General features: G+C 36.9%; 1 protein-coding gene across 5 annotated transcripts; it reads left to right on the top strand.

Annotated features, from left to right (window-relative positions):
- Window positions 1-5,729: 5,729 nt before the first annotated feature.
- Window positions 5,730-23,064, top strand: LOC114323384 (putative sugar phosphate/phosphate translocator At1g48230). Of its 5 annotated transcripts, XM_082877279.1 has the most exons (12): window positions 5,778-6,139; window positions 6,545-6,604; window positions 6,884-6,949; window positions 8,531-8,692; window positions 19,094-19,201; window positions 20,214-20,245; window positions 20,347-20,397; window positions 21,047-21,108; window positions 21,204-21,465; window positions 21,992-22,257; window positions 22,353-22,447; window positions 22,534-23,064. In XM_082877279.1, exons 4-12 carry the CDS (start codon window positions 8,600-8,602, stop codon window positions 22,720-22,722), a joined length of 1,158 nt encoding a protein of 385 aa, XP_082733405.1. In that variant the 5' UTR covers window positions 5,778-6,139; window positions 6,545-6,604; window positions 6,884-6,949; window positions 8,531-8,599; the 3' UTR covers window positions 22,723-23,064. The 5 variants fall into 5 exon arrangements, with proteins under 5 accessions (XP_028126790.1, XP_082733404.1, XP_028126773.1 ...); XM_082877278.1 differs by lacking the exon at window positions 6,884-6,949 and having other exon boundaries at window positions 5,738-6,139; XM_028270979.2 differs by lacking the exon at window positions 6,545-6,604 and having other exon boundaries at window positions 5,775-6,139.
- Window positions 23,065-23,193: the final 129 nt, after the last annotated feature.

The raw sequence follows: 23,193 nt of genomic DNA, 5'->3' as shown, positions 1-23,193 counted from the left end.
TAAAAAGATACGATGGCGTTTTAAAAACGTCGCTAAATATCACAGTGATGTCATGGTACTGTTATTTAGGACATTTGGTGGCGTTTTTAAAAACGCCTAAAAACGCCGCCTATACCAATATCACGACGTTTCTAAAATGCCACAAAGCTATAGCGACGGCCGCGTCCTCGGCGTTTGGTGCTAAACGTTGCAAAAGGAATTTGCGGCGTTTTTGACACTCATAGCGGCGTTTTTTAAACGCCACTAAAATTCTATTTTCCAGCAGCGTTTTTTCCTGCAATGAATCTGGGAAGTGTTTTTCATAAAATACTTCCAAGAATCTTGCCCAAGTCGCAATTTCTTCTTTCTCCAGAGTGAGAAGCCACCATTCTTACGCATTATCTTTAAAAGTGAAAGTGGCAAAAGTAACCTTCTGTCTTTCAGTGCAAGGTAGGGCGCGAAAAATCTTTTCCATGTCTTTAACCCAAGTGTCTGCTATCATTGGGTCTAGACCACTAGTAAATATGATGGGTTTCAGATTTTAGAATTGTTTTATAGTAATCGGCTCTTCTCACCGTTCTGGCATCCCATTGTTGATGTTGGCCTGCAAGGCTTGTAAAAAGCTAGTAACCGCTCTTTTCATGATTCTTTCTATCGATTTAGTGCCACTGACTAATGACTAGCCATTCTACAAAGTAATAAACGAGACATTACATCCATAACGCAGCATATATAGCGCAATATATATAAAATACCAACTTTACTATTTTTGCAAATGTAATAGTACATTCTTGTTTCAAAAATCAAAAATTGCGTTAGTGTCTCATCCCGTGGTACAAAAACAAAAAAGGGATCAGAACCGATCATGGTTAGCTCACAAAAAGAATTATTCTCTACAAGATCTAGATGGGCAGATCAAACAACCACGGAAAGTAGTGCTGCATAAAAAGCTTAAATTCCCACCCTAACTGTACCACCAAAACACATCGACATTGCCTGGACTATGTAAATGGGGACAGACTGTATGTATCCCCAAAACGCTCGATCAACAATCCAGTCGGGTGTCTCGATGTATGATAAATCATTACAAAAATCAACGTTCTGAATTTTAATAATTTCCAAAGGGTTAGAGATATTGGTGAATATGTAGTCTTCGGGTAAACATTTCCCCTTCTTCTAACAAAATCTGGGGGCAAAGGGCCAATTATGTAGTGAAAACGGTCATATTCTGGGACAAGACAGAGTACGTGGGTCCAAGATATTGTCCACGCGTGTAGGCACGGCTCTGTCTCCACAATAAGTATGCTACATCATTAGGATCAGCTTGTACATATATAGGCCAACTCATCAATTAGGCAATACCTGGATGTAGTCGCCTAACTATGTCTTCTGAGTCTCCCCATCCTTCCAGCGAAGCGAGGGTGTGGTGCTCTGCTAAGATGTCCTCCAAATTTATAGCCCCGATCACCTCCCAAAATGCTTCATTATGATTAAACTCGGGCATTCCTACATCACCAGAATAAACGTGAGATTTTATAGAAAATGACTAACGTCACAAGTACATATTTATTTCTTTGTTTATTTTATTTATTATTTCTAACTATTACTCTGTTACCACCTTTGTCACGACCCAACCCCAAGGGCTTAGGGCTGGAATCACAAATTACTAAATAATTCTAATCATAGCAAATTAAATGGCGTAGGCGGAGGCAAAATGGAAGTAAGAAAATAATTAAACAAAAAATTAACTTCATTTGACTATTTTGATAAAAGAAAGTACATCTATAGGGCTTTTATTTATTTTTTTATTCAGTGACCGACCTTCAGTAAAAAAAACAAAAGGAAGAAAAGGAAAGAAAACAAAATAACGGATCAACATCAAATTCTTGTACGGGATCCACTACATGAGGTTACGGGTCTTCCTTATATCTTGTCACTTGAAAGGATAATAGCTATAAGCACATAACAGAGTGAGAAATATTATGCCAAGAGTATAGAGAACACAAAATAACTATGGATAATTAGTTAAGCTAAAATATTTACATAACTTAATTTGAATAAGCAAATTATTCAAAGTGGCAGAAATTGAAATATGGAAATTATGTAAATAAATAACCATAACCACGGTACAGAACAAAACAGAAGAGAGGTCATAAGAGTGACAATCAGAATAGAGGTCAATAGATCCATGACAAACAGAGGACCACAAAGTAGTCAAATAGAGGCCAATGGTTATTTAAATCCCCCAAGGCATGGGACCCCCGTGGTGGTACTTACAAAACATAATTGTTTATAAAACCATTGTCAAATAATTTCTAAAAGTTAAACAAACATATCCATGGGTTTCAATTTAAGCAAATAGAGTTCAGAAAATAATTAATGTAATCAAAATATTAATATAATTTATAAAACATAGATTGCGTAAAATAATTTATGGTAACCCAAAATATATGTAAAATATATTATGATGGCTCAAGATATAATATAACTCACCAAAATATTGACCCTTAACCATTATTTTCCTAATATTGACTTCCTGTTTCTATGTATGTTGCCCTCCCCCGCATAGCACTCCACTAATCCCTCTATTTATAGTTGGTGAAAACCCCTTAATCCCTAATCAAGAGTTAACGCGTGGCAAGCTTACCACTCGACCATCTATCCAATAGGTTTCCACCTGTCCCTCCAGATTAGGTGACTCACCAATTCTTTAAAACCATTCATGCATAGTCATCAATCTACAGGCTAGGTTGGAGAACGCGTAGGGTCCCTTTTTTTTTTAATTATAATTTGGCCCAAAATTTTTGTTTTAATAATCTAATTAAATTACATTCTATCACCTACAACATAGCATTAATTATTTTATTTTACTATTACTACCACTAGTATTATTATTGTTATTATCATTATTATTATTGTGATTGGTAATGGTATTAATTAAATATTTAGGATATCACAACAAGTATTATGAGTTGAATTGAACTATAGACTCAGGTCAGACTCCATTTACTAGACTTGTGCTATGTATCGAGAACATAGGGGTTGTCATGACCACTAGATTGGTGTTTTTGCTATAGGTCCTAATTTTTGCATAGCCCAAATTGGACGCGAAGTTCTAATTCAATCAACAGTATGAGTTTCACCCTCGCACAACTACCACCATTATATAATATTTGACACAGGCACACCGAAGGATTAATGCACCAATAATAATATGTATTTTTTAAGTAAAGATAAGCCTACAAAAATAAGATGCACATAAGTGAAGTATTAGAAAGAGATGAGCCCTTAAGACTCATCCTTTCTATGAGATTTTTGGTACATTTATGCATTTAATTCCTATTGTTGTGCACTTAAAAAGGTTTTAAAAAAATTATGTAATGAGTCTTTACTTTAGCAATGAAATTTTCATTAAATTCTATTATGACTTGAATCTCCTAGTCTCTCAACATAGTCCTAATAGAATTTAATGGAAAAATACATTTAAAACATATGACTTGTGTAAAAAAAATTATGAAATGTTTGAGAAATATTTTTCATTCATTTCAAAATATTGTATAATATATTTGTTGGTATTTATTTGTGTGTGTGTGAGAGGTTTTTTATTTTTTATTTTTTTGATTCAAATGAAAGGACAATAAAGTTAAGAGTTTAATACAAGCAAATAAACAAAAGGGTACTTAGACCCCCCCTAGAGCTAGCAGCTACCATGTCTGCAACTAGGACAGATAGAAGAGCACTGGGTGGTTCATCTAAGAAGACAAAATGCTCAGTTTGGTTAACTCCAATGTTGGCAAGTGCATCGGCACATTGGTTAGCTTCTCTTGGAATATAGGAAATGTTGCAGTTGCATCTTCTCAGAAGGAAGTTGGCATCTTCAATCAATGCTCTATATGGGCAAGAGCTGTCAACTCCATCTTTGATAAGCTGCATTACTAGCTAAGAATCTATCTCAAGCTCTATGTTTGCCATTCCTTTCTGCATGATGATGGTGAGTCCTCGGTAGAGTCCCCAAAGTTTAGCTTCTAAGCTCGTGCAATTCCCCAGGTAGCCATGGTAGCCCCACAACCAAGTGCCTCCTTCATCTCTCAATAGACCACCATACCCAGATTGGCCTGGATCTCCTTTAGAGCTTCCATCAATATTCAATTTCAATTACCCTGCAAAAGGAGCAAACCAGACAGTTAGACGCGATGCTGAATAATTTGGGTGAAGTGGGTTTAAAAAAGTTTCCTGAATTTCTTGAGCTTGCTAAAGTATTTTGGCTGTGCTGATGAATGCAAGTTGAGTATGGTTTTCAAACACTTCTCTGTTCCTATCTTTCCATATATTCCAAATAGTAGACAGGAAAATAGTTGTCCATTGGATGTCAGCCATCTTGTTCTTACTTTTCATGTTGGAGCTAAGCTATTCAGGTAGAGGTATCCTATCTCCTTCCTGCCACTAGGTGAGGTTTTTCAAATTGACCCAGATTATTTTAGCTTTGGGACAGCCTCTTAGTAAGCAGTTTGACATCTGGAACAGATGTCTGAATCTGTAAGATTCCTTGTGAATCTCATCTGGTTTGTAAGTAGTCTTCTAAACATAGCCAGCCACAGGAAGCTTTTTAGTCTCTGAGGGGCCTAAATTTTCCAGACCCATTGCCAATCCAAGCCATTCTCATCCTGGTGGGAAATAGAATTGTAGGTTGCTGAAGTAGTAAAGTTGGCATTGGTGGTGCCTTGCCAGGTAGGAGTATCCATGAAAGTCACAAACCTAGGCCTGTGGATGTGTAGAGTGTTATCTTTTTCTTTGGGAGATCAGGTTTTGAATTGAGGTCAAGTCCTATTGGCTTTCATCATCCAAAATGGAGCTAATAGTTGTTGTGCAATCAATGTGAGGGCCCTGGTTATTACTACACAGTGGTGCTGTGCCACACTACTCATTAGTCCAGAATAAGATATTCTCACCGTTTCCTACATTCCATTTGATGTTATCCTTCAAAACCTCTCTGTTTTTAATTATGTTTTTCCAGGTGTGGAATGCTTTTCTCTTTATGGGCCAATTGAAAATGGAATGGTGCTTAAGGTATTTTGATTGAAGAATTGTGCACCAGAGATTATTAGCCTTACTAGTAATTTTCCATCCAAGTTTGGATATCAGAGCAGAGTTTTTGTCCCTGATTTTCCTAATGCCCAACCCATCATTTCTGTTACTTTTGCAAACTTGGTTCCAGTTAATCAAGTGAACTTTTTTAACAGAATCAATGCTACCCCAAAGGAAATTTCTATTTAAGCTGTCAATTTTATCACAGATATGCCTAGGTAATTCCATAGTTTGCATGAGATGATTAGGTATGGTAGAAGTAACAGATTTCACAAGGGTGACTCTACCTGCAAGAGACAAATTTCTGGCCTTTCAGCCAGATAACCTATTAGTCATTTTCTCAATGATGTTTTTTGTATGATTCTTGTTGATTCGGTGAGAGAGGTTATTTGTGTGTGTGAGAGAGGGGGTGAGACAACTGTTAAGAATGAGTACGAGTAAAAAGAGACTTTCAAGCACGGATTTGAAAAGATGGATTGAGATGGGTAGGGATCAAAATAGAATTTTGATTGTAATAAGGTAAAATATTATATTTAAATTATAATTATTTTTTTAAAAAAAATAATTAAAAAAATTTATTATAAATGAAATTTTTTAGTTTCAAATTAAAATAATTAAAAAATTAAAAATTAATCCACATTTCAAACGAGGTGTAAATTCGATGAAAAAGACTAGTGTTATCAAAATACGAAAGGAAAGGCAGGAAGGAAGTTGTTTGTAGCTGTCTTTTGTGGTTTCGTGCTCTCCTCCTCCTGAGATAGATAGATAGATAGCCGCTCTCTCTCTCTCAAATAACTTGTTTAAGCCAACGAGTGAGTACTAGTACTACTAGTGGTTGTTTCTATTAGGGCTCGCCCTCCCCTCCGATTGTAGCAGAATTTTCTGATCCATCGTCTCCCAGTTAGATTTCTTCTTCTTTAGACAAGTCTTTTCTCTTTCTCCCTCTCTTGATGTATTGGTTGGTGGTGGTGGTAAAAGATAAGATTGGGGATCTCTCTCACTCTGTCTTTCTCAAGCACGGCGTCGGTTGGACGCTTCATCTTCAGATTCGGACTTAGTTGTTTCCATCTTTGAGGTATTATTACTATTTCTTCATTCATATTTTGCTTACTTGTTTTAGGTCCTTTCATTTCTTTCCCCCTCTTCTTGGAATTAGATCAGCTTCTGCATTGCCATTCCTCCTCCCCTATATTTTCATTCTGTTTCAGATCACTATATTTCTTCCTAATTTACTCAACCACATCGATCCTCTATGACAAATGCTAATGTCGCTCGTATATTTTATATATATATATTCTGTACGTACAAATTCTATTGAATTATCTAATAATGTGTATATCTGTGTGTAATTGTGTACGGATGTGAAAAATACTACTAACAATTACAAATCAAAGCCGCATTCTTGGAAACAAAAAAAAAAAAACGTTATTGCTACTTGTTTCCAAGTTTTAAGTACTGATGCAGAAATGGCTACTCGCAGTTATTACCAGCAATCACTGTCAATATGAGAGGCTGATCTGATCTGATCTGATCATATCATGTGAGTTGTTGTAAGTTAAGGATAGTAACCATCTTACTTGTGGATTAGTTTTATTTTTAACATCATCCTTTCCATACAAAACATAAAAATATCATATACTATAACAACTACCTTAATTAATCACAATATAAGACTCTATTAGGCTTTATTTATTTATTTATTTATTGTTTTTTATAAATGGTTCCAATTAATCCCAAGTGGGTGAGGCTTGAATCCGACCGATGTCCCAAATTTTAATGCTTTTTTAATTTTACTTTTTATTGATCATCCCATGGCCAGGCCTGCATTATTACATCATTAGAGTCGTGATCTTCTGTACTACTCAAGGATGAGATTAGATGAAAGGTGATATATAGCAAGTTAGCTCTTCCATTTTAATGCCCTCCTTTATTCAAACTCTTGAAATATTTTATTGGAAACATTGCTACAGTCACTTTCAGCTGCAACTAGAACAATTATATGAAATCATTTAGTCTTGCCTCCCCAATGTAGCATTGCCTAGTGGGCCATCCCTGTCTTGTTCCTTGGGATCGTGGAGGAAACCAACAGAGAAGACTGGAGTGGAACTTTAGTTTTCTCTATGTAGTTCTGATGGAGGTTCCTTTGTCCCAAGTCTACTATCAAGGACTTCTGGCATTATTGAAATCAATATTCAGGGACAGACATAGACAAGAAACAAGAAAAATGAAAGCATATATTTGAGGCCATATGTGTTTTTGTGATTTCTATTTGTAACTGAAACATGGAGCAACCAAAGCATCAGTGCTGGAATTTAAGTTCATTAGCCTGTTTTGTTTTGTTTTATGTTCCCACCGCACCACCTAGATCTATTCTTGAGGACATCTGGAATCAATAGTTGAAATTTACAGTTCAAGGACATTACTTGTTTTGCTGTTTCTGTGTGTGGTAAGTTAGAAAATTTTAGAAAGGATATATCAATGTATGGTAAACATGGGCATACCCTAGGACATACAAGATATCTACTTGAAGCAACCTTCATCTATAGGAGGCTATACAAAGGGGAAAATTCCTATAAAAGACACAATTCATAAGGCTGAACCAACCTTAGCAGTAGCTTCAACCATCTGGATTGTCAAAATCTTATCAGGATTCATCAATACAGTTTGTATACCATTTTTGTATCAAGGCAGGAAAAACACCAAGATTTCAAGACTTGAATTTATCTTTCCGAACTGAGAATTAGACATCATTAACCATTTAAAATGGAAACAGTCTCAATATCCCAACAACACAAAATTCAGCAACCATCTAGAATGGCAACACCTTAGCAGAACAATGACACAAAGATAAGCAGAGATTGAAGATAACATTACCAGCAAAGGAGGACAATAGCCAAACCAATTTTCAGATCAACATTAAATGGTGTTATTCAAATCAAAAGAACTAAGCCATCCCTCTTCACTGTTAGCCAAGATCATATTAGAAAGCAATCTCAACTTGCACATTAAAAGAACCGGACAACTCCATGACAGTAACAACTATTTATTTTTTAAAAATTGTTTCAGGAACATTCTAGCTTTATTGTAGGAACCTATTCTACAATGGTTGCTTTTTTTCTTTTTCTTTAATTCTGCTTTCTTTTACTTTATAATGATCTTTTGCCTGTTCTGCACACGTTATGCTTCTGTGATCACTCAGCAACTTCTCTCCATGTTGTTTTTTATTTTTTCAATCTTTTTTTTTGGTATTTAGTTTTGTATTTTATTAGGTAAAGCTATGGATATATTGCACAATTTCTGTGGATTTTCTCGTTTATGACGATTTCAGATATCCTGAAGCCTGGCAGCAGTTGTATAAATTGATAAATATAGCACTCCTATAGATGAATTCACACTCTGAATTAAGAAAACTGTTCTGAATTTCTGGTTGGATATGCCAATAATTGTCTTATATTTTGTTTTCAAGGGAAAACTCCTTTTGCAGATTATTTGGAGCCAGGGATTGATAGGTTAGCATCATCTTGTGAAGAAAAGAATGGCAAAGATGATTGATAAATCACTTCTCTTGACCTATCTGTACTTGCTAATCTACATTATGCTTTCATCTGGAGTTATATTGTACAACAAGGTAATGCAATTATTGTTTGATTTGTATATTTCAGCATCTTCATTTGTTTTTAATTTTTTTTGGGTAAGCTTAACATCTTTACTCACAGTCCATGTATGGATTTCTATTTTATACCACTGGATGAATATACTTTGCCTTCAAAATTGCATGGAGGAGGATATGTTTGTCCACTTATTGTTGTTCTACAGCTTCTGAAATTTGAGAGTGTAGAAGCTCATATATGTGCAAAATAATGTCACTTTATTCTGGATCTTTGCTAATAACTTTCAATGCACAAAAGTTTCATAGTTTTCAACATCTTTTTCATTATTATTGTAAGTTTTCTAAAAGTTTTTTGTATATTCAATTGTGTAATAATACAAAGAATACATCTGATTATATGGTAAACTTAACCCCAAGACTAAAGGAAACATTGCCATATATATACACTTAAACACTACCATATATATAAACCTAACCTAAAGGAAACATTGTCATATATATACACCTATACAATCTCTTAGAAAAGGAAACAATGCCTAACCTAATATTCTCACACACACCCCCGCTCAAACTCATAGTGTTGTAGCAGAAAATACCGAGAGTTTGCTAAGAAGAAATAGAAACCGAGCAGTGGTGTGAGTCTTGATAAATGTCATGACCCGAAACCGCCTCTAAAAGTTTGGGTCATAACCGGTCAGTAATCCGTGGATTACCGAAGGTCTCAAACGATCATACAAAATATTTATGTTAATGGGGCCATAACGGAAGCGTATAATAAATAGGAATCCATTGAGCTGTGTCAATCATGAGCAAGATCGTAGAGATAACCATATAACACATTAATTCATGTACATGCCCATTGAAAATATGAGAACCATAGAAAAATTGTACATAGTGTTTAAAACCCAAGACCATGGAAGCAAAAACAAAATAAGGTCAAGGTGTGGTGTGAGTCAAGACAAAACTCCATCTCAGAGGCATAACTCGATTGGGTGACAAAAAGGTTCCTGAAGCTAACTTTAGGGGTGTGCTCCATGCTGCTGATCACCTATATGTGCATACATAAAATTGGGTGAGCGAAGCTTAATGAGTAATAATACAGTAAAGCAGTGTAAGTAGATGATCATAAGGTTTTCACAAAATCCATAATCATATAAATCAAGCGGCCTCAGGTCCAACATATAACAAGCGGCCTCGGACCCAATCATATATCAAGCAGCCTTGGGCCTAATCATCTAACAAGTGGCCTCGGGCCCAAATACATAACAAGCGGCCTTGGGTCCAATCATATAACAAGCGGCCTCGGGCCCAATCAGATATCAAGTGGCTTCGGGCCCAATCACATAATAAGCGGCCTCAGGCCCAATCATATAACAAGCGGCCTCGGGGTTAATCATGTAGCACATGTTATGTAATACCAATGAAGTTTCGTCATTTCCAATCTATACATAATGTTGGCACCAATCACCATTCATTGTTCAAGATACGCAACAAAGAGTTTAAGTGTACAATATTACTATTCACAGTGTGTTTGATCTCACGATGTCTCCTTGGCCACACGACCTACATAAACATTTCACACATACATTTGTTATATCCTATGAAGCACGGACACGGACACGGACACGCATACGGACACGGACACGGACACGGGACACGGCAATTTCTAAAAAATGGGGACACGGACACGGCAGGGGACACGGCAAATTTTTTAATTTTTTTATAAATATTTTTATTTTAATATTTTATTTTAATACATATTAATTATTTTATTTATTTATTATATTTTTAAATAATGTGTTGTAATTAATTATTTTATTTTACATACATGTATTTATTTTTTTATTTATTAATATGTATAAGTATATATTATCTTATAATATGTATTATCCATTATCTAATGAGTATATTTATGTTATATAATAACTATTATATAATATATAATAAAATAATAATAGTTATTAGTTATATATATTATATATAGTTATTATATAATAAAATAATAATAGGTATGAGTTATATATATTATATATGAATATATAATAATTATAATTGTTATAATATCAAGAGATGAAGACAGACGGGAGAGAACCGAGAGAGAGGGAGACCGAAGCAAGAGACGATCGCGATCAGAAGCGAGAGAGAGGGAGACGATCGCAATCGCGATCGCGATCAGGATCAGAAGCGAGGGAGAGAGAGAAGGCGAGAGAGAGAGTGAGCTCTGCGAAGGCAAAGGCGAGACAGAGAGAGAGCTCTGCGAAGGCGAAGGGGCTGGATCGTCGAAGTAGAATGGGGCTCTGGATCGTCGATCGAAGTCGAAGGGCTCTGGATCGTCGATCGACCAGGTTTGTTCTCGTTTTCCCCCTTTCAGTTACTCTTCTCGCCGTGTCCATGGCGTGTCCAGATTCGGACACGCGTGTCCCCTGCAAAAAAATAAATTAAATTAAGGGGACACGCCAGATGCCGTGTCCCGTACGTGTCTCCGGCGTGTCCCCGTGTCCCCGGCGTGTCCCCGTATCCGACACCGCCACGGCTTCCATTTTGCCGTGTCTATGCTTCATAGGTTATATCATTTGCTTCAATTGTACTCTTTTCTTTCATTATTCACTACCTTCCTTAATGAGTTTTCAAGCATCATTCCACTTCTAAAAGCATTGAAATATGGTTGGGAGTGCATTCCGGAAGTTAGGGTAACAAGACAAAGAAAACAGGATTTTTTTCCTGTTGGGCCACATGTGCAGCCGTTCCAGCCGCTCCAGCGGTCTGGCTCCGCACGTGCGGAAATGGCCGCCGCTCGAGCGCATAGGGAGGAGTCAGTTTACGCAAAAATCTTGGGCGCTCGTGCGGAGCCCGTGGCCGTACGAGCGGTCTGGGCTCACTCAGGCAGTCCGAAAATGGCTCAAAAACACAAACATTTTCATCTCAATCCCAAACCCAAATCCATGTAAAACAACTCAAAAACATGATATGTAAGCATGATACAAGTGTAATTCCTCATTAAACATATCAATCTTGCATCAACAACAATTTCATGGTCTCATTTTTTCACAATTTCATGATTTCCATACACAAGTTCAAAATACATATATTCATGAATGATTTTCTCACCAATCTTGTTTATGTGAACCATCTAGGGTTTGTTTCATGAATCAATCATAAAAATGAACTCGAAGCAAACAATGGTGTAGAGATTAAGGTCTAATTTCATGCCTTTAGCCCTAGTCACTACACAACTCAAAACCCTAGTTCAAAATTCCTAATCTCTTCATGATTTCTAGACAAAGATGAGTTAGAGACAAAGATTGTAAATAAATTTCCATACCTTAACTCAAATCTATTGTTTGCCCCTTGATTCCTTTCGAATCCCTAGCTTTCTCCTCTTTCTCTCTCTCTAACTCACACTTTGGAGCCCTCTTCCAACAAATGAAGAACAAAAGAGGCCATACATATACAAATTAACTCAAAAATCTTAATTTATTCATTACGAAACATAATTATTCAAAATCTCACCAAAGACTCTAAAAACCATGCTAAGCATTGCTATGAAGTCAGTTTTTGTTTATCGAGCTTCTATGACCTTCAATTTCAGTTCAAAGTTTCAATTGCAATAGATATTCCTACTTTCAACAGATATTTTTCCAAATTCACATATTTCTCATACTTAAATTTGCAAATTCACATCAAACATCTAATCATATGCATAATTAAGCATAGTACGGGTTGGGTTATCACAGTAAAAAAGTCAGCAAGTTGCAGAGTCAAAGAGACGAAATGAAACGAGATAGAGCCAGACTGCAGATGTTGATGGACAGAGTGACAATCAATCTTAATGTGCTTTTTCGCTCATGGAAGACGGTGTTATGGGCAATCTGAATAGTACAATGGTTATCACAATAGAAGGAGGTCGGAGAAGATTGACGGAAACCTAAGTCAGAGAGAAGACAACGAAGCCTAACTACTTCAGCAGTAGCATAAGTCATAGCACGGTACTCAGTTTCAGCAGTAGAACGAGCAACAACAATTTGTTTTTTGTTTTTTCAAGAAAATAAGGAATCGCCAAAAACATACAACAACCAGAAGTGGACTTACGATCTGTAACATCACCAGCCCAATCAGCATCAGCATAACGACTAAAGCCAATGAAGAAATAGAGGATAACAGTAATCCTTGGAAGATAGTACTATGAAGATAGTTGAACAATCCAAACTAAAGCTACCCAATCTGCAGAACGAGGAGCAGAAACGAATTGACTAACCACATGAGCAGCATAGTCAAGATCAGGACAAGTAACCGTCAGATAGACTAAGCAACCCACAAGCTCTCGATATAAAGTAGGATTAGGCAAAGGAATACCATCAGTAGTATTAAGTTTCACACTAAGCTTAATGGGCGTATCAGCAGTAGTGTCAGTAAGACTAGCACGGTGAATAACTTAATTAGCATACTTAGCCTGAGACGGAAAGTAGTCTTTAGGAGAAGAAGCCACCTCAATACCAAGAAAGTACCGCAATGGGCCCAAATCCTTCATTTTGAAGGTATGGAAGAGATGTTGCTTGACATCAGAGATAGCGGAAAAATCAAAGCCAGTAATAATCATATCTTCCACATACAATAATAAGGCAACAAACCCAGCAGAGGTGTGAAGGAGAAACAAAGCAGAGTCTTGAGCAGAAAGATGAAATCCAAGCTCAGTAACAGCAGTTTGAAAGCAATCATACCAAGCACGAGGAGATTGCTTCAGACCATACAAAGCACGCTGAAGACGACAAACCTGTCCAGAAGAATGGTGAAGGCCAAGGGGAGGACGTATGTAAACCTCCTTAGCGAGATGACCATTAAGAAAAACATTCTTAACATCCATCAGATAAAGAGGCCAATGACGAACAACAGCGACAGATATCAAAGTACGGACAGTAGTCATCTAGGCAACAGGTGCAAAGTTTTCCTCATAATCAATACCATACTTTTGGGAAAAACCCTTGGTAACCAGGCAAGCCTTGTAGCGCTCAAAAAAACTATCAAAATGAGTCTTGACTTTGTAGACCCATTTGCAACTAACTAGATTCTTACCAACAAGTAAAGGAACTAACCCTCAAGTGCTAGTTTTTTGCAAAACAGGCAACTTATCCTCCATTAAATCCAATAAGGATCCTGACAAGCCTCATTGTAAGACTGAGGTTTTGAAAAAGAGTGTATAGTAGACAAAAACGTAAGGTAAGAGCATCTCCAACGGTGCATTTCTTTTTCATCAGATCTGAGTAAAAAATGACCTATTTCACCAAATCTGATATCACTAGCTCCAACGATGCATCAAATCCCGTATCAAATGTCGGGGGTCAACCGGTTGGTCGACCAGTGGGTTGACCAGTGGGTCGACCGGCTCAAACAATAGAGAAAAACATAAATCTTTATTCCATTATGATAGATGTACCACCCACGGAAAATTTGTCAAGTGCACAAATCAGTGACTTCTTCTGAAAACGAAGATCAAGAAGGATGATTCCACTACTTTCATGGCTAATCTCAAGCTTACTGATATTTTCGAACTGATATTTTCTCAAGCTTACCTCATCTCATTGCTCTGGCTAATCTCAAAGAGCTCGTGGAACACCATACATGGGAAGAACAAGCTGTGAGATTGCAGACAGAAGCTGCTCAAATGGCTAGTCTTCAATACCTTCAATATCTCCTTCAACCTCAACCTTCCATGTCAACTTTCTCAAACAACTCAAACTCTACTGTCACAGATATGGAGACTTAAAATCTTCTGAACTTACTCTCTTTAATGAAAGATAGCTCAATCCAATTTGGAACTCCAACCCCATCTTCTCTTGGAACTACTACCACTCTTCAATCAATCCAGGACTCATTCTCATTCCTTTTCAGATGTTGACCGGTCGGTTGACCGATCGGTCCGGTAAGGCAATTTTTTTATTTATTTTTTATTTTTTTTTTTAATACCTATTTGAACCTTTTTGACCGGTTTGAACCTAAGGAAATCGGTCGACCGATTGGTCAACCGGCCGGGCAACCGGCTAGTTGACCGGTTCCTCCCTCCAACGGTCACAACCAGTGTTTTGATGAAATCTGCTTTCTGTCCTCAGTTTGATGAATTGTTTGGTGAAATTTCATTTTGATATCGATTTGGTGCAACCGTTGGAACACTAAATAGTAACTTTTTCACCAAATTTTAAATTTGATGCTGGGTTTGATAAACCGTTGGAGATGGTCTAAGAAGGAGAAAGGCATGTTTTGGCAAAACCAAATTTGACTACTTATTTATGGATGCGAAGGGGATACTTGCGACGAGAATAAACTAACAATAGAGGGGGAGAAAGAGCCAATGAGGGAGAAGGTGGAAAGGATGTAACAAACTCATGGGATACAGTGAAGAGAGACTTAGCAGGAGAGGTGAGACAAGAAGAAGATGGAACAAGCTCATGGAGAGCAGCAGAGATGTACTCATCAGGAGGGACCTCAGAAGGAAATGGATCAATATGAACCAAATCCTCTTTGGAAATTGGGGCTGTGAGAGGAGGAAGTTGAAAGTAAGGTAGACGTTCAAGAAAGGTATCATGGCAGGAAACATATAGGCGACGAGATACAAGGTCATAACAGCGATAACCTTTTTGAGTGAGACTGTAACCCAAAAAGACACACAAGACAAACCGGGCACTCAGTTTAGTTCTATCTTTACGGGGTAAAAGGACAAAACAAGTAGACCCAAACACACGAAGGAGGGAGTAATTAGGAAGTTGAGAAAACAGAGCCTCATAAGGAGACAGACCAGAGAGAAGAAAAGTAGGCATATGGTTGAGAAGAAAAGTAGTAGCAAGAATTGCCTCACCCCAAAACAGAGCCAGAATAGAGGCAGAGAGAATGAAAGACATAGCTATCTCAAGGAGATGACGGTGTTTACGTTTAGCTCGACCATTTTGGACAAGTGTATCAGTACAGGAAGTCTGATGAATGGTACTTGAATTGGCCAAACACTCACAGAACTCCGTTTTAAAATATTCCCCACCCAAGTCAAACCGTAATAATTTAATAGTAGATTCAAACTGTGTAGTGACCATAGACTGAAAAGTACAATATATCTAGTAAAAGTTAGACTTGGGAGTCTTAAGATAAACTTAAGTGTAATGAGTGCAGTCATCAACAAATAACACATAGTATGCAGAACCTTTTTTAGTGAGAATAGGAGAAGGACCCCAGACATCAGTATGATCTAAAGAAAATGATGGATTAGATATAGTACTTTTATGGAAAGGTAAGGCTGTCATTTTGGCAAGTTTACACCCTTGACACTCGTTAAATTGACTAGGAGAAACTTTACCCAATATACCTGATTGAGCTAATGACCGTAGGCTATTAGCAGACAAATGCCCTAATCGGGAATGCCACAAATAGAAATGACTTGATAGATAATCTAATTGAAAAGAGAAAAAGGCAGTCGGAGAGGTAGTTATATAGGCAGATGCAAGCTTTCCACCACATAAAGGTCTCCAATTCTACGGCTAATCCCGATCTGCCGCTTGGACATCCAATCCTGTATATAACAGATAGAAGAAGAAAAGATAACTTCAGAACCGGAGGCATCAAGCTGACTGATAAATAATAAACTAACAGATAACTGAGGAACATGTAAGACAGATGAAATAGAGACAGCAGACTAGCAGACGATAGGAGAGACCTAAGAGATATAACAAACATACCAGACCCATTAGCAGTATTGATAGTAATACAAAAGGGAGGAGGAGTACAATTTTGAAGTAAGGAGAGATGGGGAGTCATATGATGAGAAGCACCAGAGTCAAAAATCCAGACAGAGGAAGAGATACCTAAAGAAGACCCAAGTAAACCTGAATGAAGAGAGGAAACAACTGAGGCAAACGAGAAGGGCTGGTAGGTAGACAATATATGTTGAAGCTGAGTAATTGGAGTACTCAAGGAAGCCAAGTCAGGATCAAAGATCGGAATGGATGCAGTATAAGCGGTAGGAGCTTGAAAATTACTCAGAAGAGAAGGGCAAAACTGGGTCTGAGACTGCTAAGAGGATGTGGTAAGCAGACGTCCTTTCTTGGGACAGTGATACTTCCTATGGCCCTTCTAATGACAGAAAACATACTCATCTGAAGCCAGTAGCCTATTTCTAGACCTAACAATCTGATTAGCTGACATTGTAATAAACCAAAAATAAAATAAAATAAAAGAGAACTGATAGGCAAAGTATAATAAACAGAAGGATGTTGAGTCAATCTGTAATAAGCCTAAAATAGGGTGTATTAAACTAACCCGATAACCAGAATTAGAGAGAGGGAGAAGACCACTAAACACATCCGAAGTCAAAGTAGAAGTCGAGCAAATCAAAGACAAACACCTCTTCGATCACTGAAGCCTAAGTAGAGAGAGAGAGAGATGGTCCTCACGAGTTGAAGCAAGAGAGAGAACCAGAGAGGTCGATAGCAACGGAAGTGAAATCCGAAGCCCAAAGGAACTAAGAAGACCAGGTGGGTTGACGACAGAGACGAAGATGAACAAGAGAACCAACGAACCAGAGAAAGATGAACCAGAAGTCTTCGAACAAGAGAAGCAACAACAGAGAATAATCACGTCATAGAGGAGTTGACCTAGAGAGACAAAGTCCACAAATCTGGAATAGAGAAGAAGAATCCAAGAGCGAACGGCACTAGGGTTTCAAACCTAGCTCTGATACCATATAAGTTTTCTGTATATTCAATTGTGTAATAATACAAAGAATATATTTGATTATATAGTAAACCTAACCCCAAGACTAAAGGAAACATTGCATAAATATATACCTAAAACACTGCCATATATATAAACCTAACCTAAAGGAAACACTGCCATATATATATACCTACACAATCTCTTAGAAAGGAAACACTGCCTAACCTAATATTCTCACAATTATATCTACTATTGCATAATTTGCATTTAAACAAATGTCATCTTCAGGATTGTATATAGAACTTATTATGAGTTCACATTTTCTTTGAATGAAAGTTGCCTTTAATGTCAATCTCCTTATTGCATGACGAATAACATTGTACATATGTGTGTGTATATTTACATTTGTATATGTACTAAATACTGATCTGCCTTCCAAATATAAGATAATATTAAGTTTCCATATTTGATAAATTACAGGGAAAATGCTTTGGCCTCCCACCCATCCTTTTACTCCGTTTTTTTAAGGATCAAGTGCCATCTTCTCTTTGGTTAGAGCTCCAACTATTCACTGTAACATCTCAGCAACATTTTATACCCCACTTCATGGATTTGAATACACATAATCAGCTTTAGGGCAATACTTGTTGAGACCATAGAGATCAATGGCTTTTATTGCTTGTAATTGAAGTATGTTGCTCTTAAACATCTAAAAACAATGCATGGTTAGCCCTTGTTAGGCTTGCATATGAGTCAGGTCAGGTCTGATCTGGTCCAATGAAGCCTGACAGGAACCTGACATCTCAAAAAGTGCCTACGACTATGATTATCAAAATTCCTACCAGCTTTCCTACACCATGGGTTTACCTGTTCCTTTGAATGCACTGGATTTATAAATATGTAGTTGGATTCATTGAGTAGGTTTTCACACATGAAGAGGTATTAGTAGTTCCTACTTCATATGCTACTGTTCATTTTCCATGTCTTGCTGATATGTCATGGGGTATACATGTTAGATGTGTGCAATAAATGTAAAGACAATCCCTAACAATGTTGACTGCAATGGTTAAGATCCATCATAAATATAGCACAGTTAAATGTGCTTGTAAAATTTGTCAAAGAGCAGCTTGGTGCCTTGCAGTATTTTTAGACGGGATCCTATCAGGGTTTTCTATGGAGTGATAAATAAAAATGTTGGAAGTTTTTATTTCAGTTGAGATGTAAATGAGACTTATCTAACTGGCAAAACTTAAATGTTTTTTTATTTGACATTCACAATTGCCCTGCTCGAAGCTCGGTTAGGTATCACAGGCACACTTCCTGATCACCTAAGAACCAACCAACTTCATCAAGAATTGTTTGGCCACTCTTTTACCCGGATCCAAAAAAGAAGTTAAATTTTTTGGGGATTGTTATTGGAAATGAAGTAGTATGGCTAAAACCTTCAGATTGTTGTTAGGCCTTCATTATTGAAAGCTATATCTTCTTTGAAGCTACATATTTCCCTTCTTCACACACGTGTAAGACCTCTAATTCTGCTCAATAGACAGGCCTGTTGGCTCATAGGTTCAGTCCATGCTGGCTCCATCTAAAACTGTGGGGCCTTGATTTGGTGTCTTTTTCAAGTGTAGTTGTTTATATAGTTGCACTAAACCTTGAACTATACTCCCTCTATTTTTTTTAATGATAACATATATGTTGATTTGCATTTGATGAATATGTTTGCAGTGGGTTCTCTCTCCAAAGTACTTCAATTTTCCATTTCCAATAACACTTACAATGATTCATATGGGATTTTCTGGATTAGTAGCATTCCTTCTTGTTCGTGTTTTCAAGGTATGGCTTCCCACATAATTTTGGCAATTTAACTTCTGGATCTGCTTTCTTTTTTACCTAGTTGCTAATTGTTTGTTGTTAAACTACTTCTACAACTAGACAGATAGATGTATGAGCTGTCATTTATGTCTTCCAATCTTACAAAGTGAGGTGCACTTTTAAATAATTACTAGAGCCAACCAGTGTCTAGTGGTTGCTATCTGTCAATGTTGAAGGGTCAGAAAATCTTTGTTTCTGGGAGTTAATTAGACATCGCATGCCTTAGCCATGGCAGCCATGTTGCTTGTCAATATATAGATTTCTGCCTTCTGGTTCCCTGTGCCGAGTAGAATGTATTCAAAATTTCACTATGTCCTCATAATTAAAGCAACGGTATTATCTTGTTGCAATTCAAAGGTGCCGACTTGTAGCTAGTTGTACCTCTTTTTCCAAGAGCCACTGTGGACTTTTTTTTTCCCTTTTTGTTGATGTTGTTGTTGATAAGAGCACATTGGGAACCATAATTACTGATTTATGTATCATCCAACAAAGGCACGCATTCTTAGGCATGACACGTTGGAGCCTCTCTCTTTTTTTTTTTTTCTTCCCCTCATTGAAAATGAAAATTTCCCCATTAAAATCTTGATACACAAATGCTTAGAAGATCTGAAAAAAGTACTCTAGCTCAATTTTTAAATTTCTTAAATAAGAAAACAATGACAATATTTTTCTGGTAATTGATGAGGTTCTTCTGACAAACTCATTTATGTTGTAAATGTGCTCCCCTCTTGCATATAGTTTCATATCAGTTAATAAAAAACATTTCTGGCTCCTGTACAATTTATGGTGCATCCAGCCAAGCTCACATTCTTCTTGCCTTTACTTGTGAAGAAACGAAATTGGCCTTTAAAACTTTGTACTCCTTTTTTTAATTCTACATATCATTCCTTTTACTCTAAAATTATTATGTTTTTAGATGATTTTAATTCATATCTCTCTCTCTCTGTCTTTTCTTTTTTAAATGTATCTGCAGGTTGTGTCTCCTGTTAAAATGACATTTGAGATGTAAGAGATCCAGTTTCATGTTTTAAATAATTTACTTTTTTGTTTATTTTTATTTTTTAAACTTCTTTCGTTGAATTTTTTTCTCTCTTTATTATTGGCAGATATGCGACGTGTGTGATTCCAATAAGTGCCTTCTTTGCTTCTAGTCTCTGGTAAGCATTTAATTGTAGCAACACTAATTTGATGGATTGAAATATTATGGAGGCATGGGCAGTGGCGGTTCCACAGCGATTTAAAGTTGCGGTGATTTGAGCCACACCCAAAATGCATCTAGTCCATTCACTTTATTTAATGAGTACTTTTCTTGATACGTAGTAGTGTACTTTTGTACAAAGACCAAAAAAGCTATCCTCACATTAAAAAAAAGATTAATGCGAAGAACGCAGAATTGGTCACAGAAAGTGTAATAGTAGCCCGAAATTGATGCTAATGTGGACGCCTCAATTAATGGGTTTATTTTCAACCTTCTATTGCATTTTCTGTGACCATTCGGTGATACATTCTATGTTCCTAACATTTCTAGAAAAAAGAAGATAATATTCAAAAGATTTTTAATTTAAACTCTTGAATACCCTGACCAAAATTCCTGAGGCTGCCACTGGACATGAGTGGGGATATTTTGTTTCTAGCTGGTGCTCAAATATTAGAAAGGGATAAACCTTGACATGTTTAATGCTAGTTCTGGCAAATGATTTTGGTTTATATGAACAGCTATGCTTCAATTTCATTCAAGTCTATAACCACTGCCTTGCTATGTTTGGAAGAATAAGATCTGTTGTCTATTTCTGTTTCTTTTCACAGGTTTGGTAACACTGCTTACTTGCATATCTCTGTGGCCTTCATCCAGATGCTCAAAGCCCTAAGTATGTGGAAATAAATTGCAGAGCTTTTCCTCAATTTCATAGCTGTGCTGTTATATCTAAGAAAATAAGACTTATTCTAATATTCTTGATGTCAGTGCCGGTGGCGACATTTCTCGTGGCTGTTTTGTGTGGCACTGACAAATTAAGGTGGGACGTGTTCTTGAACATGGTGCTGGTCAGTGTTGGAGTTGTCATTTCCTCATACGGGGAAATTCATTTTAATGTAGTTGGGACACTTTACCAGGTCACAGGGATCTGTGCAGAAGCTCTAAGGCTGGTTTTGACTCAAGTCCTCCTGCAAAAGAAGGGCTTGACTCTAAATCCTATTACCAGTCTATATTATATAGCTCCATGCAGGTATATCAGATTTTAATGCTTTTGGACATTTTCTTTTATTTTGAAAAGATAGGGAAGCATGATTCTGTACACTTCAATGAATCTTTTAACAAAATGTTAAAATGATTAAATTTAATTTTTGACATCGTAATTTTTAGGCTGCTGGTGGAATGGCCATTGTCTCCCATGCGTGTTAATTGTTAAGTCTCCTAGAATAACGTTTGTGTTAATTATTGATTACTTGATCAATTTGTCACTCAGTATGAATTATGAATGAACTGATTTTGCATATAAAACAACATAGAGTCGCTCTTTCGTTCTGTACTTGATTCAGCTTTGTTTCTTTTTATTACTTGATTTATTGTGTCGGAGGGATGGATTTTAGCTAATGGAACAATGTGTGAGGGTTTTGCTATGTGCTTGTTTGTATCCAAACCTGTATCTATAACATACACAGTTTGTTATTAGTTACTACAGCATCTTTTAATGGGTGTTTACAGCTGCGCAATTCTTGCTTTCTCATACTTGCCATTTGGCCTGTGTGCAGTTTCGTGTTTCTATTTGTACCTTGGTATTTCCTGGAGCAACCTGGGATGGAAGTTTCGCAGATCCAGTTCAATTTCTGGATTTTTTTCTCTAATGCTATTTGTGCTTTAGCATTGAACTTCTCGATTTTCTTGGTAATCGGTAGAACTGGAGCAGTTACCATTCGAGTTGCTGGTGTTCTGAAAGATTGGATTCTGATCGCCCTTTCAACTGTTATATTCCCAGAGTCCACCATTACTGGGCTGAATATTATTGGATATGCAATTGGTATTTTTTTATTAAAATGAAGTACTGCAAAACTTTAATCACAATCACATTTTTGCACAGCTTCACATTAAACGTTAATTATCTGCTTTCTGCAGCACTATGTGGTGTTGTGATGTACAACTACTTGAAGGTTAAGGATGTTCGGGCATCTCAAGTTCCTGCTGATGGTATTCCAGAGAGAATTGCAAAGGTCAGCTTTTACCGCTTTTCTCTATAGCTTTCTGCTCTGATTCAACAATTTGGTCAAGTTTGGATTTCTTTTTTCGTTAAACACAGGACTGGAAGTTTGAGAAGAAGTCCTCTGACATACATAGACCAGATAGCAGTGATGATGACAATGGAGGAAGCAGTAGAGGGAATAATAATTCTGCCTCAGATGTAAATGCAGACGAAGAGATGCCTCTAATACCTTCATCGAGGTTGTCTCATATTGGACGTGCGCAGCTTAGCAGTCATGGCCCGTGACTATGATGAACCGAATGTAGATAAAACGTCAAGAGAAACTTTTCTTTGCAAAACCAAAAAAAAAGGCTAAAGGGAGGAAGAGAAAGCAGGAGCAACTGTATACTACACCTCTTAGATGGTGTGAAAACCCTTACCTCTTTTTTGGTCGGAAAAAGCTCATTACACAAAAGTTAGGGGCAATATTATAAGATATGCTTTATGGCCGGTAGTTTCTTGATGAACATGCCAACAAAATATATTGAGGGCTCTTCATTTTGAGACTAGATCCTGATTTTATGTTAATTAGATTTGCCTTCGGTGGAATGTTTTATTTATTTATTTCACTACAGAATTTTGAGTTAAGATTGGGTTTTTTTATAGATTGGTTATTTGCTGTTAATCAAATCCCAGAGGTACACAAGCTAGTGGTTCCAAAAATGTCTTGGACAAAGATGGAGGGATGGCAACGAGGGGATGGATTTGTAGTATTTT

Source organism: Camellia sinensis, chromosome 7 (assembly GCF_055761805.1).
Source record: "Camellia sinensis isolate YWXY chromosome 7, ASM5576180v1, whole genome shotgun sequence".
In the NCBI taxonomy this organism is placed as follows: domain Eukaryota; kingdom Viridiplantae; phylum Streptophyta; class Magnoliopsida; order Ericales; family Theaceae; genus Camellia; species Camellia sinensis.
The sequence above is the reverse complement of the archived record's forward strand: the minus strand, read 5'-3'. Positions and strand labels throughout refer to the sequence as shown.

Excerpts from the sequence above, each read along its gene's own strand:
- LOC114323384 (XM_028270989.2), top strand. The coding sequence starts at position 8,600 with ATGGCAAAGATGATTGATAAATCACTTCTCTTGACCTATCTGTACTTG. Across the intron at positions 20,398-21,046 it reads TTCTTTGCTTCTAGTCTCTG|GTTTGGTAACACTGCTTACT; the intron begins GTAAGCATTTAA and ends TTCTTTTCACAG. Across the intron at positions 22,448-22,533 it reads TTCCAGAGAGAATTGCAAAG|GACTGGAAGTTTGAGAAGAA; the intron begins GTCAGCTTTTAC and ends CGTTAAACACAG.